The 18369-nt window shown below is 37.9% G+C and overlaps 1 protein-coding gene across 1 annotated transcript in view; it reads left to right on the top strand.

The window, feature by feature from the left end:
* The window catches only part of SLC4A5 (solute carrier family 4 member 5), a 115052-nt gene that overhangs the window by 6077 nt on the left and 90606 nt on the right, over positions 1-18369 (top strand). The window contains exon 2 of the mRNA XM_060027754.1: positions 15163-15243. Coding sequence (XP_059883737.1) covers positions 15165-15243 — 79 coding nt within the window. The 5' untranslated portion in view covers positions 15163-15164. The remainder of the gene's footprint in view (positions 1-15162; positions 15244-18369) is intronic.

Consider the following 18369-nt stretch of genomic DNA (forward strand, 5'->3'; position numbering starts at 1 on the left):
AACAAGAGAAGCCACCTCAATGAGAAGCCTGAGCACCGCAATGAAGAGTAGCCCCTGCTCGCCGCAACTAGAGAAAGCCGGTGTGTAGCAACAAAGACCCAACGCAGCCAAAGATAAATAAAATAAATAAAATTTAAAAAATTGAGGTAGAGTTGATTTATAATGTTATATTAATTTCAGGTGTACCACATAGTGATTCAATAGTTCTAAAGATTATACTCCATTAAAAATTTTTTTAATAGATTTATTTATTTTGGTTTGCATTTGGTTTTGATTTGCATTTTCCTGATGCTTAGTGATATTAAGCACATCTTCACATACTTATTAGCCATCTGTATATTTTCTTTGGAAAAATATCTACTCAGATCCTCTGCTCATTCTGTAATTGGGTGGTTTGTGTTTTTGATATTGACTTGTATGAGCTCTTATATATTTTGGATATTAACTCCTTATCAGACATATCACTTGCAAATATTTTCTCCTATTCAGTAGGGGTCCTTTGTGGTTCCATACAAGTTTTAGGATTAGTTGTTCTAGTTCTGTGAAAAATGTCATGAGTATTATGATAGGGATTGCAGTAAATCTGTAGGTTGCTTTGGGTAGTATGTACATTTTAACAATATCAATTTTTCCAATCCATGAACAGGGATATCTTTCCATTTATTTGTATCATATTCAATTTCCTTCATCAATGTCTTATAGTTTTCAGAGTACAGGTCTTTCACCTCCTTGGTTAAGTTTATTCCTAGGTATTTTATTCTTTTTGATGCAATTGTAAATGGGATTTTCTTTCTTTCTCTTTCTGATATTATTAGTGTATCGAAAAACAACAGATCTGTATACTAATCTTGTATCCTTCAACTTTACTGAATTTATTTATTAGTTCTAATAGTTTTTTTGGTGGAGACTTTAGGTTTTTCTATACATAGTATCATGTCATCTGCAAATAGTGACAGTTTTACTTCTTCCCTTCCAATTTGGATGCCTTTTATTTCTTTTTCTTGCCTGATTGCTGTGGCTAGGATTTCTAATACTATGTTAAATAGAAATGGTGAGAGTGGGCATCCTTGCCTTGTTCCTCATTTTACAGGAAAAGCTTTTGATTTTTCATCATTGAGTATGACATTAGCTGTGGGTTTGTCATAAATGGTTTTTATTATATTGTGATCTATTCCCTTTGTTGAGAGTTTTGTCATGAATGGGTGTTGAATTTTATCAAATGGTTTTTCTGCATCTATGAAGATGATCATGTGATTTTTATCATTCCTTTTGTTAATGTGGTGTATCACATTGATTGATTTGTGGATGTTGAGCCATTCTTATATCCATGCAATAAATCCCACTTGATCATGGTGCTGGCTAAAAGGCTCGTCAATTTTGTTTATCTTTTCACAAAACCAGCTCTTGGTTTCATTGATTCATTCTTTCTTTCTTTCTTTCTTTCTTTCTTTCTTTCTTTCTTTCTTTCTTTCTTTCTTTCTTTCTTTCTTTCTTTCTTTCTTTCTTCCTTCCTTCCTTCCTTCCTTCCTTCTTTTGGGGGTGGGTCTCTTATTTATTTTCTTTCTGATCTTTATTATTTTCTTCCTTCTTCTGACTTGGGGCTCTGTTTGTTCTTTTTCTAATCTCTTTTGATGGTAGATTAGGTTGTTTGAGATCTTTCTTGTTTCTTGAGGTATGCCTGTATCACTATAAGCTTCCCTCTTAGAACTGCTTTTGCTGCATCTCATAGATTTCAGAAAGTTGTGTTTTTTATTTTCATTTATTACAAGGTATTTTCTGATTTCCTCTTTGATTTCTCATTGATCCATTGGGTTTTTAATAGCATGCTGTTTAGTCTCCACGTGTTTGTGTTTTTCCCATTTTTCTTCCTGTAATTGATTTCTAGTTTCATACTGTTGTGGTCAGAAAAGATTCTTCATATAATTTCTCTCCTTTTATTATTTTTAATTGGAATATAATTGCTTTACAATGTTGTGTTAGTTTCTGCTCTACAATGAAATGAATCAGCTATATGTGTACATATATCCCCTCCATATTGGACCTCCCTCCCACCCACCCCATCCCACCCATCTAGGTTATCACAGGGCACCAAGCTGAGCCCCCTGTGCTATACAGCAGCTTCTTACTAGCTATCTATTTTACACATGGTGGTGTATATCTGTCAATTTAAATCTCCCAATTCATCTTACTCCCCCTTCCCCACTGTGTCCACTCGTCCATTCTCTAGGTCTGTGTCTCTATTCCTGCCCTGCAAATAGGTTCATCTGTACCATTTTTCTAGATTCCACATATATGTGTTAATATACAATATTTGTTTTTCTCTTTCTGACTTACTTCACTCTGTAAGACAGACTCTAGGACCATCCACATCTCTACAAATGACCCAATTTCGTTCCTTTTTATGGATGAGTAATATTCCATGGTATATATGTACCACATCTTCTTTATCCATTCATCTGTTGATGGACATTTAGGTTGCTTCCATGACCTGGCTAATGTAAATAGTGCTGCAATGAACATTGGAGTATATGTGTCTTTTTGAATTATGGTTTTCTCAGGATATATGTCCAGTAATGGGATTGCTGGGTCATATGGTAATTCTATTTTTAGTTTTTTAAGGAACCTCCATACTGTTCTCCAGAGTGGCTGCATCAATTTACATTCCCACCAGAACTGCAAAAGGGTTCCCTTTTCTCCACACCCTCTCCAGAATTTATTGTTTGTAGATTTTTTGATGATGGCCATTCTGACAGATGTGAGGTGATACCTCATTGTAGTTTTGATTTGCATTTCTCTAATAATTAGTGATACTGAGCATCTTTTCATGTGTTTGTTTGCCATCTGTATGTCTTCTTTGGAGAAATGTCTGTTTAGGTCTTCCACCCATTTTTTGATTGGACTGTTTGTTTTTCTGATGTTGAGCTGCATGAGATGTTTGTATATTTTGGAGATTAATCCTTTGTCAGTTGCTTCACTTGAAAATATTTTCTCCCATTCTGAGCATTGTCTTTTCATCTTGTTTATGGTTTCCTTTGCTGTTCAAAAGCTTTTAAGTTTAATTAGGTCCCATTCATTTATTTTTGTTTTTATTTTCATTACTCTAGGAGGTGGGTCAAAAAAGATCTTGCTGAAAAAAAGAAAAGAAAGATCTTGCTGTAATTTATATCAGAGTGTTTCTCCTATGTTTTCCTCTAAGAATTTTATAGCTTCTTGTCTTACATTTAGGTCTTTATTCCATTTTGAGTTTATTTTTGTGTATGGTGTTAAGGAGTGTTCTAATTTCCTTCTTTTATGTGTAGTTGTCTAGTTTTCCCAGCACCACTTAATGAAGAGACTGTCTTTTCTGCATTGTATATTCTTGCCTCCTTTGTCATAGATTAGGTGACCATAGGTGTGTGGGCTTATCTCTGGGCTTTCTATCCTATACCATTGATCTATATTTCTGTTTCTGTGCCAGTACCATACTGTCTTGATGACTGTAGCTTTGTAATATAGTCTGAAGTCAGGGAGCCTGATTCCTCCAGCTCCGTTTTTCTTTCTCAAGATTGCTTTGGCTATTCAGGGTCTTCTATGTTTCCATACAAACTGTAAAATTTTTTGTTCTAATTCTATGAAAAATGCCATTGGTAATTTGATAGGGATTGCACTGAATCTGTAGATTGCTTTGGGTAGCATAGTCATTTTCACAATATTGAATCTTCCAGTCCATGAACAGGGTATATCTCGTCATCTGTTTGTGTCATCTTTGATTTCTTTCATCAGTGTTTTAGTTTTCTGAGTACAGGTTTTTGCCTTCTTAGGTAGGTTTATTCCTAGGTATTTTATTCTTTTTGCTGCAGTGGTAAATGGGATTGCTTCCTTAGTTTCTCTTCCTGATCTTTCATTGTTAGTGTATAGGAATGCAAGAGATTTCTGTGCTTTAATCTATCCTTTTAAATTTGTTGAGACTTGTTTTGTGATCTAGTATGTGATCCATCCAGGAGAACATTTCATGTGCACTTGAAAAGAATGTGTATTCTGCTCTTTTGGGATGGAATGTCCTGTAGATATCTATTAAGTCCACTGGTCTAATGTGTCATTTAAGGCCACTGTTTCCTTATTGATTTTCTGTCTTGATGATCTGTTCATTGATGTAATGTGTGTTAAAGTCCCTACTATTATTGTATCAGTGTCAATTTCTCCCTTTATGTCTGTTCATATTTACTTTATATATTTAGTGCTCCTATATTAGGTGCCTATATTTACAAATGTTATATCCTCTGCTTGTATGGATCCCTTTATCATTATATAATGCTATTCTTTGTCTTTTATCATAGACTTTTTTTAGGGTCTACTTTGTCTGATATAAGTATTTCTACTCCAGCTCTGTTTTCATTACTGTTTGCATGGAATATCTTTTTCCATCCTCTCACTTTCAGTCTGTGTGTGTCTTTAGCTTTGAGGTGAGCCTCTTGTAGGCAGCATATAGATGGGTCTTTCTTTTTAAATCCAATCAACTACCCTACATCTTTTTTTTTTTTTCAGTACGTGGGCCTCTCACTGTTGTGGCCTCTCCTGTTGCGGAGCACAGGCTCCGGACGCGCAGGTTCAGCGGCCAAGGCTCAGGGGCCCAGCCGCTCTGTGGCATGTGGGATCTTCCTGGACTGGGGCATGAACCCGTGTCCCCTGCATCGGCAGGCATACTCTCAACCCCTGCACCACCAGGGAAGCCCTACCCTACGTCTTTTGATTGAAGCTTTTAGTCCATTGACATTTAAAGTAATTATTTATAGGTGTGTATTTATTGCCATTTTGTTACTTGTTTTCTGGTTGTTTTTGTAGTTCTTCTCCATTCTTTTCTTCTTCTTTTAGTCTTATCCCTTGTGGTTTAATGATTTTCTTTAGTGTTATGTTTATGTTCCTTTTTCTCTAGTTTTTATCTATTATACTTTTTTTCTATTATAGGGTTGTTGTTTTTTTGCGGTACGTGGGCCTCTCACTGTTGTGGCCTCTCCCATTGTGGAGCACAGACTCCGGATACGCAGGCTCAGCAGCCATGGCTCATGGGCCCAGCCACTCCATGGCATGTGGGATCTTCCCGGACCGGGGCACGAACCCATGTCCCCTGCATCGGCAGGTGGACTCTCAACCACTGTGCCACCAGGGAAGCCCTATTATAGGTTTTTGATTTGTGGTTACCATAGGGTTCATATATGTTGACCTATAACTATATCTCCTTGTTTTAAACTGGTAATCATTTCACTTTAAACACACTCTAAAAGATCTACATTTTTCTACTCCCCCACCATGTTTTGTGTTTTGGGTGTCATATTTTACATCTTCATGTCTATGCCTTAACTGTTTATTATGGTTATAGTTGATTTTTACAATTTTTGTCTTTTAACCTTCACAGTAGCTTATTTAAATGATTGATCCTCAGCCTTTACTGTATAGCTGCCTCAGCATTTACTGTATAGTTGCCTTTACCAGTGGGATTTTTCCCTTTCTGTAATTTATTTCTTGTTGTAGCCTTTTCTTTTCTACTTAGAAAAGACCCTTTAACGTTTCTTTTAAGGTCAGTTTAGTATTGATGAACTCTTTTAGTTTTTGCTTGTCTGAGAAGCTCTTTATCTTTCCTTCAATTCTGAATGATAACCTTGCTGGGTAGAGTGTCCTAGGTTGTAGGGTTTTTTTCCTTTCAGAACTTAAACTATATCATGCCACTCCCTTCTGGCCTGCAAAGTTTCTGCTGAAAATCAGCTGATAGCCTTCTGGGGTTTCTCTTGTATGTGACTCCTTTTTTTCTTGTGGCCTTTAGAAGTCTCTCTTTAAATTTTTGCCATTTTAATTATAATATGTCTTGGTGTGGGTCTCTTTGGGTTTATCTTCTTTGGGACTCTCTGTGGTTTCTGTACCTGGATATCTGTTTCCTTCCTCAGGTTCAGGAGGTTTTCAGCCATAATTTCATGAAACACATGTTCTACCTTTTTCTCTTTCTCTTCTTCTGGGACCCCTATAATGCGAATATTAGTATGCTTGATGCTGTTCCAGAGGTCCTTTAAACTATTCTCATTTTTAAAAATTTGTTTTCCTTTTTGCTCCTCTGATTGGGTGATTTCCATTATTTTATCTTCCATATCACTTTTATGTATTTTACTGTATCACCTAATCTGCTATTAATTCCCTTTAGTGGCTTTTAATTTCAGTTATTGCATTCTTCAGCTCTCCCTCATTCTTTTTTATATTTTCTAGTTCTTTTTTAAATTCTCACTGTGTTCATCTATTTTTATCCCCAGTTCATTTAGCATTTTTATTCTTATTGTTTTGAACTCTTTATCAGTAAATTATTTAGCTCTGTTTCATTAGGGGTTTTTCCTGTTTTTTTTCTCTTATTCTTTCATTTGAAACATAATCTCCTGTCTTCTCATATTGTTTATCTTTCTCTGTCTTTATGAAATTAGGTGATCAGTTACTTATCCTGGCCTTGAAGGCATGTCCTTGTGTAGGAGCTCCCTGTGCAGCCTGTGTGTGCCCAGTGGTTTTGGTGGGAGAGCTGGATCTGAAGTAAGCATGGGCAGTATCTTCCCAGGGTGTGCTGGCAACCACAGCCTTTGTGGGAGGTAGGGATGGAGTTGGAGGGGCTAGAGCCAGAGTCTGGTTGAAGCCGTGGCTTATCCTATGCTCAAGCAGGAACCCTGAGGGAGTTGTTTATCCCATGTGTGGTGGCCTTCACTGAAGGCATGCCTGGGATCTGAGGGCTTGGGGCTGCACTTCGGTGCTGGTTTCATTCTTTCCCCAGTGTGCACACCTTGGTTATAGGCTGGGTTGGGGCTGGTGGGTTTGGTGCCACACCACTGGGATGGCCCTGCACCCTCTCAAGTGTGCACAGAGATGTGTGCCTCAGCAATGGTGGTCTCTGCCCTGGAGCTAGCTTCACCCCTTCCAGGTGTGCAGATCCTGAGCAGATTGCTTCTCCTCCCTTCCTACCAGATTCCATGTGGATCTTTCTTTACAACTTGGTTGTAGAAGAGCTGTTTTGCTAGTCCGCAGGTCAAGTTCAGTGAGATTCACTCTATATATAGTTGCAGGGTTTTTTTTGTTTTTTGTTTTTTGGCCACACTGTGCAGCATGCAGGATCTTAGTTCCCCGACCGGGGATCGAACCTGTGCTTCCTGCAGTGGAAGCATGGAGTCTAACCACTGGACCATCAGGGAAGTCCCTATACAGTTGTAGTTTTATTTTTCCCCCCACTGAGGAAAAATTTTAATGTAATAAAGATTCTGAAGGCAGTTCATTTGTTGGTTCATAAAGTTAGTAAATTTTTTTTTGAATTTTATTTTATGTATATTTTTATACAGCAGGTTCTTATTAGTTATCCATTTTATACATAATAGTGTATATATGTAAATCCCAATCTCCTAATTCATCACACCACCACCACCCCCTGCCACTTTTCCCCCTTGGTGTCTATACGTTTGTTCTCTACATCTGTGTCTCTATTTCTTAGTTGTAGTTTTGATGTGTTCATGGGAGGAGGTGAGCCCAGTGTCTTCCTGCCTGCCATCTTGATCTCTCACTTGGAATTGTTTTAGGTTTTTTTGTTGGTTACCTACACCCCTCTAAAATAATAATAATAATGATAATAAATCTCCTGCTAGTTATCAAAGTTAGATATCAGTCACCTACAGGTGACTATTTAACTATCATACACAACACCCATCTCCTCTTCTTTATACTTCCAATGTAGATATATCATTGCTGTTTTTAGTTAAAAATCAGTGTTTATGCTCTTATGATTATATATATACCATAATCACATTTTATTTCTTACAGTTTTAATTTTCCCTGGTGTTTCTAATTGCTTTCTTTTTCTTTGCACTTTCTTTTTTTTTTCATTTTTAAATTTTACTTATTTATTTTTTGGCTGCTTTGGGTCTTCATTGCTGTGCGCAGGCTTTCTATAGTTGCAGTGAGTGGGGGCTACTCTTTGTGCGGTGTGTGGGCTTCTCATTGTGGTGGCTTCTCTTGCTGTGGAGCACAGGCTCTAGGCATGTGGGCTTCAGTAGTTGTGGCATGTGGGCTCAGTAGTGTGGCTCGCAGGCTCTAGAGTGCAGGCTCAGTAGTTGTGGCACACAGGCTTAGTTGCTCTGTGGCATGTGGGATCTTCCCAGACCAGGGATCAAACCTGTGTCCCCTGCATTGGCAGGTGGCTTCTTAACCACTGCGCCACCAGGGAAGTTCCCCTTTGCACTTTCTGTCTTTGTCACTTCCTTAAGTTGTTCCAAGTTCTCAAGGAGTGTATTAAGTCTCTTGAATTTCATCTTTTCCTTGGTGGTTCTTTCTGAAACCTCATTTTTAGCTATTTTGAGGACTGACTGCTCCCTAGGGCTATATCACAGCTGTTGTCCAGGGACCTTCCTTCATTACCCTTCTGTTTCAACCCCTCTCTCCTGGATCCCATTGTCTTCCCCTTCTTTGTTAATGGAGGTAATATCTATTATACATACATAACTTCCTAAGAAGATATGAGAGAGAAGTGAAATTATTTTTTGCATATCCTAAACTGTCTTCTACCCTCTCTCTTGACTGGTGGTTTGGCTGAATAGAGAATGCTAGGCTGGAAACTATTCTCCCACAGAATTTTGAAGGCATTGGTCTGGCATCTTCTCTTGTCTAAGTTCCTAAAGAGCAGTCTTCTGATAGTCTGATTTTTATTCATTTATAGGTGACCTGTTCCTGTTTCCTTAAAAGTTTTTAGGATTTTTCTTTTCTTCACACTTAATATTCTAAAATTTCATACTGACATATCAAAGTGTGAGGATTTTTCTTCCCAATCATTCTTTGTGTAGAGTACTCAGTTGGCCCATTTTATTTGAGACTACTATGTCATAGTGCTGGGGAATAATCTTATTTATTTAAAAAATTAAAATTTTAATAATAAAATATTTCAAACCTGTAGAATGATAGTTATATTTCATTGTCCAGAATTAGCAGATGTTAACATTTTATCATATTTGCTTCATATCTATATCTATCAAAGATACAGCTGAAACATCACCATTAAACCTTACCTGTCCCCAGAAGTAACCTGAAGTTAGTGTGTCTCATTCCCCTGCATGATTTTATGCTTCTATTACTTATAAATGTAGCAATAAATAACATTGGCAGTGTTTTGTGCGTTTTAAAGTTTTATATAAATAATGTCATTTTGTTTGTATCTTTTTACAACTTGCTTTTTTTATTCATTATGTTACTGAGATTTCTACAGGTGACACATAGAGATCTAGTTCATTCATTTAAACTCCCTATAGCTTTCCATTATGTATCAGTTAGGAAGACCTTCAGCTAAAAGTAACATAAAACTTGGCTAGTAGTTTAAATATACTAGGTAGATTTTTTCCTTTCACATAACAGGAAGATCAAAGATAAACAGTCTAGAGCTCAGTGATTTTATCAGGAGCCCAAGTTTATTCTAGCCTTCTGCTTTGTCCTTAGCCTGTGGCTTTGGTTTTCATACCTGTCACATCATTGTTGCAAGATGACTGCTTCATCTAGAAGTCTCATGCCTAGAGTCTGTGCAGGAAAAAAGTGAAGGTAAAGAGCAAAACATGCATTCTAACTGTGTCTGTCACTTCTTATTAGGAAGATAAAAGTTTTCCTGGAAACTCTACCCAGTAGACTTCCATTAAATCTCATTGGCTCGGTAGGTAGGGTCACATGACTACTCCTAGGATCATTTACTGGCCAAGGGCCATAAGATTACAATGAATGGTTTAGACAGGTCACAATTTATGTCTGGGGTTGGGGAAGGTATGTATGGCAATCAAGGGCCCTGTGTCCCTATCTGAGCAAAATGGGGTTCTATAAACAGGCAAGGAGAGGAAGGAACGAACGTTGGAAAGTGTAGCAGACACTTCTAGATGAGCACCCAGTGCCCATTCTCCCTGTTTTCCTTACTAGCAGAACCCAATCTTATTTTCCCAGAGTCTTTTAATTCAGGTGTGGTTTTGAGTAACAGAAAAGTTAACTATAAATTTAGTGGTTTAATTTTTCACCATAAAAAGAAGTCCAAATGTGGGCTGTCCAGTGCTAGTAGAGTGGTTCACTGAAGATGTTAAGGACACAGGCTCCTTCGTCCCCTGTATCCATAGTTAGCATATGGCCTTCACTCCCATGATGAAAAGATGGCTGCTGCACTTCCAGGCATCATGTTCCAGGCTCTAGATATAAGGATGAAATATAATTTGCCAGATATAATACGGTTTACCAGATAAAATACAGTTTGCCCAGTTAAATTTGAATTTCAGATGAACAGTGAATAGTTTTTTAGTATAAGTATATCTCAAATAGTGCACGGGGGGACTTCCCTGGTGGTGCGGTGGTTAAGAATCTGCATGCCAATGCAGGGGACACGGGTTCGAGCCCTGGTCGGGGAAGATCCCACATACCACAGAGCAACTAAGCCCATGTGCCACAACTACTGAAGCCCTCGCGCCTAGAGCCCGTGCTCCACGACAAGAGAAGCCACCGCAATGAGAAGCCTGCTCACTGCAACGAAGAGTAGCCCCCGACTGCCACAACTAGAGAAAGCCTGCATGCAGCAACAAAGACCCAATGCAGCCAAAAATAAATAAATTAATAAAAACATAGAGCATAGGGTATACTTATACTAAAAATTATTTATTGTGTATGTGAAGTTCATATTTAACCTGGAGAAACTGTATTTTTGTTTGCTAAATCTAGCAACCCTATTCAGGGAGGGAGGGAGAAGAAGGAAAAATGAAGGGGGTTTCTTTGGGAGAGGCTTTATCCAGGAAGGGAATCTTTCTCCAGGTTCTTTCACCTACATCTCTTTAGAGAGGGATTGCTGAAGGGCATCTGGGGGAAATGATTATTTTCAGTTGGCCTCATTGCTGCCCTGAACAAAATAAGAACAGAAGAGGAGACAGACATCAGGCAGGTAGCTAGCAGTGTCCTCCACACGGGCCTCCATGCACACAGCCCCACCTTGTTTCCCCATCATCCCCAAATCGTTATATCCAGTGGAGACATTCAAAATATTTCACAACCAATATGGCGCCAACACCAACCAATCAGAATGAATACCCAACTGTTAAGAATGGATACCAGCCACAAACAGAAGCCATACTGGTGCATATTGGAAAACCAACTTTACTTATATCATAATTTTTGATAAAATTAACGTTTATTTTTATTCATTATGACTGTATAAATTTTGCTCACAGCTGACTTGCATAGTGTACCATGATTACTTTTCCTTTCTACAATTCTTTATTCTTGGTAGAATCTCGGTACCCTCTCAAAATAGTCAAATTCATCCAGATAATTGATCAGTTCTAGGTTCTCCTTGGAGACATCCTGTCCAGAGTGTGATCTAAGATGCACCTGTTGCTCCCTGGACTGCGGCATAGCTCCCCTCCTAGGACCTACCTGTGCCAATCTTTTGTGGTGAATCCCATTTCCCAGATGCCATATTCCTTTCTTTGATGTTCCTTCATCTTGCTTCAATCACTTCCTGAGAAAATTTTTGAGACATTTCATGCCTGAAAATGCCCTTATTCTACTCTCACATTTGATTGATAGCTTAATTAGGACTGAAATTCTAGGTTGGAAATAATTTTTCCTCAGTTTTGAAGGCATGAATCCCTTGTCTTATAGCTTCCACTGTGGCTATTCAGAAATCAATGCCAGTTTTCATGGTGGATTCTCTGTAGGTGAATTATATTCTTATTCTGGAAGCTTTTAAGGTCTTCTCTTTATATGTAATATTCTAAAACTTCATGATGATGTGAGTTGGAGTGGATTTTTTGTATGTATGTATGTATGTACATATGTATTTTTGGCTGTGTTGGGTCTTCTTTATTGCTGCACATGGGCTTTCTCTAGTTGCGGAGAGCGGGGGCTACTCTATTGCAGTGCATGGGCTTATTGTGGTGGCTTCTCTTTGTTGCAGAGCACAGGCTCTAGGCGCGTGGACTTCAGTAGTTGTGTCTCACGGGCTCTAGAGCACAGGCTCAGTAGTTGTGGCTCACAGGCTTAGTTGCTCCATGGCATGTGGGATCTTCCCCGACCAGGGCTCCAACCTGTGTCCCCTGCATTGGCAGGAGGATTCTTAACCACTGAGCCACCAGGGAAGTCCTGGAGTGGATTTTTTTTTAAAAAAGTATTTTTCTGAGCTCTCAGCAGCCCCTTTCAATCAAGAGAGTCAAATCCTTCAGTTCTGGGAAGTGTTCTTATGTCATTTTCTTAATAATTTCCTCTATGGGACTTCCCTGGTGGCGCAGTGGTTGAGAGTCCACCTGCCGATGCAGGGGACACGGGTTCGTGCCCTGGTCCGGGAAGATCCCACATGCTGCAGAGCCGCTGGGCCCGTGAGCCATGGCCGCTGAGCCTGCGCGTCTGGAGCCTGTGCTCCGCAACAGGAGAGGCCACAACAGTGAGAGGCCCGTGTACTGCAAAAAAAAAAAAAGTGGTAATAATAATAACTTCCTCCCTACCATTTTTCCTGATTTCTCTTTCAGAAACTCCTACTACTTTGATTTTGGAACCCCTGGATTGATCCCCTGATTTCCTTGTCTTTTTCCTAAAATTTTTCTTTGTATTTGTGCTCTATTATCTGATGTATTTTTTCAACTTCATCTTCCAACTCTTGTATTGAAAGTTTTCTTGTAACATCTCTTTAATTTCCAAGAGTTCTATCTTATTCTTTAAAAGTTCCAGGTTTATAGCATTCTGCTTTTCTTTTTGTCATGGATACAATTTTTTTTTCTAGTCCACCTGAAGATGTTAATTATATGGTTTTCAAGTGGTTCTTTGGCTGCCTGCAGTGCTCCTGTTTTCTTGGACTTTGTCTTTTCCTGTTTGTTTTGGTCTGTGTCATTCTGGTGATTCTGCTGGCCATCATAATTTGGAGTGGAGCTGCTAAACAGCTGTTTGACAGCCTGGACTTCTTGAATGATAGACTCAAGGTGGGCAATTGGGTGGAGTCCTAACTATTTTGTTAAAGATCTCCAAAATGTCAGAATCTTTAAGTCCTCCAGTCTCCTACCTGGAGTGTGTAAGCTTCATTACTGTTCTAGGAGAGGGCTGAGTGGCTCACTATTTTTAATTAAATCCTTTTTTCCCCCAGTGAAATGACATCTTCTTGCTCTCAACTATCCAAGGACCATCTGAGTTAACTCTTCCATCTTCTGGGATAGGGGAGCCATTCTAGGAGACTGAACCTAGGAGCGAGATCTGAGGGTTTAACTTAGTCCTTATGAAGATTTTCAACCAACTCTCCTGTTTTCGGCCCCATCCTCTATCCTGGTGTTCAGGTGAAACGACTACCTCCAACTCCCCTTTCTCTACTTTTGAGAACAATTTTGTATAAGTTAGAGACTATATATACTTGAAGGTTCAGATAAAACATTTTAAAAAAACCCTCTATGCTTCTGGTGTTTATTTTTCTTTTCATTACAGAAAATTTTCAAACTTAATAAAAATAGAAAAAATAATATGATGATTCTTTTGTCCCTACAAAGCACCTTCAATAATTATCAATATATGACTGGTTGTGATGCTTTTCCCGTAACCATTTCAGTTATTGGTTAATTTGGAGTTTCTAATTTTTTTAAGTTATTTGATCATTTCTATTACTTTTCTAATCAACTATCTGTTTATTAGCCTTGTGACTAAGAGCTATAGTTCCAGAAACAGGCAGTCTGGGTTTGAATTGCTGTTCCCCCCTTTGAGCAGTCAATTATGCCTTCTGTGCCTCAGTTTCCTCATCTGTAAAATGGAACAACAATGTTACTTATAGTGAAGATTCAAGTAAGTCATACCTGCAGAGCAGAGCATTTAAAATAATGCCTGGCACATTGCAACAGTAGCTGTTATTATTATCTAAGTTAAAACATATTGGCGTGAAGTTTTTCATGGCATTCACTTATAATTTTAAAATTCTCTACTATATTTTTAGTTACATCCCTTTTTCATTCCAAATGTTGTTTACATATGAATATTCTCTTTTCTTATTGATTAGTCTTGCATGGTTTGCCTATTTTAATAATCTTTTCAAATAATTGCCTTTAGATTTATTAACCATCTCTATGCTCAGTTGTTTTCTATTTCATTATTTGTTGCTTTCATCTTTTATATTTATGTTCTTCTACCTTCTTTTCTCTCTCATTTTTTTCTAGGTTCTTTAGTTAACTGCTTATCACATTTATTTTCCTTCTACTTTCCTCTCTCCCTCCCTCTTTCTTTCCTTTCTCCCTTTTTTCTCAAAGTATATTGTAACCCACAAGTTTCAAGTTGTAATTCAAGTCTAAATATGTAATAAGTTCCATTGTGATTTCCTGTTAAGCCCATCATTAGAAATTATTTTTCTAATGATATATGTATATATATATATATATATATATATGTTTCCAAGTATATGTATATATAATATATTTATTATACACATATATATAAATATGTATTTATATATTTATTTATATATATAGTCATTCCTTTGTATCTGTGGGCGATTTGTTCCAGGACTGCCCACTCCATACCAAAATCTGTGATGCTTAAGTCCCTTATATGAAGTGGCATAGTATTTGTGTATAAACCAATGTACCTCTTCCTGTATGCTTTAAATCATCTCTAGATTACTTATAATACCTAACAATGTAAATACAATGTACAAAGTTGTAAATACAATGTAATGTTATGTAAATGGTTGCTGGTGTGTGGCAGATTCAAGTTTTTCTTTTTGGAACTTTCTGGAATATTTTTAAAAAATATTTTTCATTCATGGTTGGTGGAATTCATGGATGCAGAACCCACAGATAATCTGTATAGTTTTGGGTTTTTTTGTTTTTAGTTTTTTTACTGTAGAAGTATGATACAGATTCTTTAAAATTTACTAAGGCTTTCCTGAGACCTAGTATATGTGCTCTCTTTGTAAATGTTCCATTTGTACTTGAAAAAGAAATGTGTTCTCTTATATATATATATCTCCCCAACATATATATATTTGAGCTTCCTCAATTTGTTTATATGTTCTTTTGTCTTAATTTTTTTCATCTGCACTAAGGTCTTCTGCTATGAGTATGAATTTGACCATTTCTCCTTGAAATTTTACCTTTTTGTGTCATATACATTTTGAGGCTGTGTTCATCTTTTACTTTATAGTTATGAAGGTGGAGGAGGAAAAGGCTGGGGTAGGGAAGCTGGACCCCCCTAACTACAGGAGGCGATGTCAGGATCAGGAAGGTAAGTTCACCTTGAGAACTTGATGCAAATTCTTGGAGGGTCTGGGAATTCCTTGGATATCCTTATAACAGCCCTTCCAGCTGGGAAAACTAGAGAGTTGGTCCCTTTCCCTGACCCACCCACAGTGTCTCCCCTAGATCAGGTGGGACCAGCCTTAACCATGTCTTAAAGGGACCACGTGGTCAGGTTGGAGGCAGGTAACTGGTACTAGGATTACGGCATAGCTTCTCCAACACAAAATTAAACTCACTTATTTTACAAGCTCTACAAATCATACTAAATGCCAAATATCAACTTTTTATAGATTCTAAAAATGGCAGCTCAGGTAAAACCAGTGAAAGAGGATATTGAGTGGGGATATTTTTGTTGCTCCAGAATTGCTCACTCAGAGACCCTAAGTATCCTACATTCTACAGAAAAGCAGCCACAGAGTTTATGAAGAGACACTACCCCAGCCCTTTTGGAGGGAGACAGTAATCTTCCTGTCCAGCTGGATGCTTCCTGAGCTGAGGAACGTGTAGAGTCACTCTGGGCTGTTGATGAAGAAGAATGCAGTGAGGAGCTGGCACTGTCCTGAGCCAAACTACAAGATGTTCACAGTGAGAAGAGAGGTCCTGCAGAGCAAAGAAACAAGCTGGGGGTGGGCTAGTGATTCCCTACAGTTTACCAGCTAAACAGCCACACTCTGACGGTTATAGTGGAGAAAATGAGACAAGTTAGATCCATGGCAGAAAGAAAATATTCCCCTGACAACCATCCCCTGATTTTTTTTTTAAAAAAGGGTGCTCTTTGTTTGTATAACCCCTCACAATTCTGAAAATCATGTTCCCATTCACCATTCCATTCTATCTTCTCAAGAACCATGCCTAGCCAGTAGAGAAAGAATTTTTATTCCTGCACTATCAGTGAGAACACTGAGTCCCAAAGAGGCAGATGTGCATGGCCATACAGCAGGTGAAGAACAAGCCAGGGAGCACCCAGGGCAGCTAACTCTTGGTAGAGGCCTTTCTGATACATCTGCTGCCTCTCATTTCCATTCCTGGCCTCAAGGGTGGAGAATAGGAGCTCATCATTGAAAGAACCAAATATGCTAAACCTTTAGAGTAGAACTACTTATCTCTAAATATTTGTGACCATGGCTTACCTCAGATTACAGTTTGCTCAGGCTCAGTGTAGGAGAGAGAAAGAAGGAGATGCACCAGCCATTCTGATACTGGTTCACTAGGAAGTGAGGCTGCGCTTCATAAAGGTATCTACCTCAAATTTCTCATTACACCCACGAGAGATTGAGGGTCCAGAAGAGCAAGCAGTAGGATAAGGTGGGGGTGAGCTGGGGTTCTAAAGAGATTTGGACACTGATATCCATGTAACCTTACTCTCCAGTGCCTAGTAATGCACCAGCCAGCGTAGACTAACACAGAATCTGCTCACCAGAGTGGGCATTCAACATGTCTCTAAAAGGCCTAGACATGCTTCTTCAAGGTTCAGCTTCATGTGGTTTCAGTGTGATATGTGCAGTCAGTGATGCCCAGGCATCTAGTATGTCAGCTTCAGGAGTTTGAGCCAACAGGCAGCCCTCTCCTCCAAGGGAAAATAACAAACAAACAAACAAAAACAAAACAACCCCCCCCAAAAAAAACCCCTCACAAAGTTAGTGTAGATCTTGATGTAAGAACACAAAGTCCAATTTCCCACTCTGCCACAGACTTTCAAATTTTAGCTGCTATTCTTGGGCTTCAGAAATAGTCGTAATGTTCAATAGCTGTTGACCAGCCCTAGGGAAAATTTTTACCACAAATCAGTCAATGTGATACACCACATTAATGAAATGAAGAATAAAAATTATATGATCATCTCAATAGATGCAGGAAAAGCATTTGACAAAATTCAACATCCATTCATGATTAAAAAAAAAAACACTCAACAAACTGGCTATAGAGGGAATGTTCCTCAATATAATAAAGGCCATATATGACAAGCCCATAGCTAACATCATATTCAATGATGAAAAGCTGAAAGCTCTTCTCTAAGATCAGGAACAGAACAAAGGTGCCCACTCTTGCCACTTTTATTCAAAATAGTACTGGAAGTCCTAGCCAGAGCAATTAGGCAAGAAAAAGAAATAAAAGGCAAGAAGAAGAAATTTTTAAATTGGAAAGGGAAAAGTAAAACTGTCTCTATTTGCAGATGGCATGATAGTATAAATAGAAAATGATAAAAATTCCACCAAAAAATGATTAGAATTTAAGAAATTATTTTAAATTAAAATTTCAGGATAAAAATCAATATACAAAAATCAGTTGCATTTCTATACACTAACAATGAACTTTCAGAAAGAGAAATTAAGAGAATAATTCCATTTACAATTGTATCAAGAAGAATAAAATACCTAGAAAAAAATTTAACCGAGGAGATAAAAGATCTGTGCACTGAAAACTGTAAGACACTGATGGAAGAAATTGAAGACAACACAAATGCATGGAAAGATATTCCATGTTCATGGACTGGAAGAATTAATATTCTTAAGATGTCCATATTAGCCAAAACAATCTACAGACTCAATGGAATCTCAATCAAAATTTCAATGATGTTTTTTTCACAGAAATATAAAAAACAATCCAGAAATTCATATGAAGCCACAAAGAACCCTGAATAACCAAAGCAATCTTGAGAAAGAAGAACACAGCTTGAAGATCACACTTCCTGATTTCAAACTATATTACAAACTACTGTATTCAAAACAGTATGGTATTGGCATAAAAACAGACATATAGATCAATGAAACAGAATAGAGAGCCCAGAAATAAATCCACACATATATAGTCAATTAATTTATAACAAAGGAGCCAAAATATACAATGGGGAAAGGATAGTGTCTTCAATAAATGATATTGGGAAAACTTGACAGCCACATGGAAAAGAATGAAACTGGACCCCTATCTTACACCATACAGAAAAATCAACTCAAAATGGATTGAACACTTGAACTTAGGACCTGAAACCATGAAACTCTTAGAAGAAAACATAAGGGGTAAGCTCCTTGACATCAGTCTTGGCAATTATTTTTTTTAATTTGACATCAAAAGCAAAGGCAACAAAATAAAAAACAAAGCTAAACTACATCAA

The sequence above is a fragment of the Delphinus delphis genome, chromosome 12 (genome assembly GCF_949987515.2).
Source record: "Delphinus delphis chromosome 12, mDelDel1.2, whole genome shotgun sequence".
NCBI classification, from domain to species: Eukaryota; Metazoa; Chordata; class Mammalia; order Artiodactyla; family Delphinidae; genus Delphinus; species Delphinus delphis.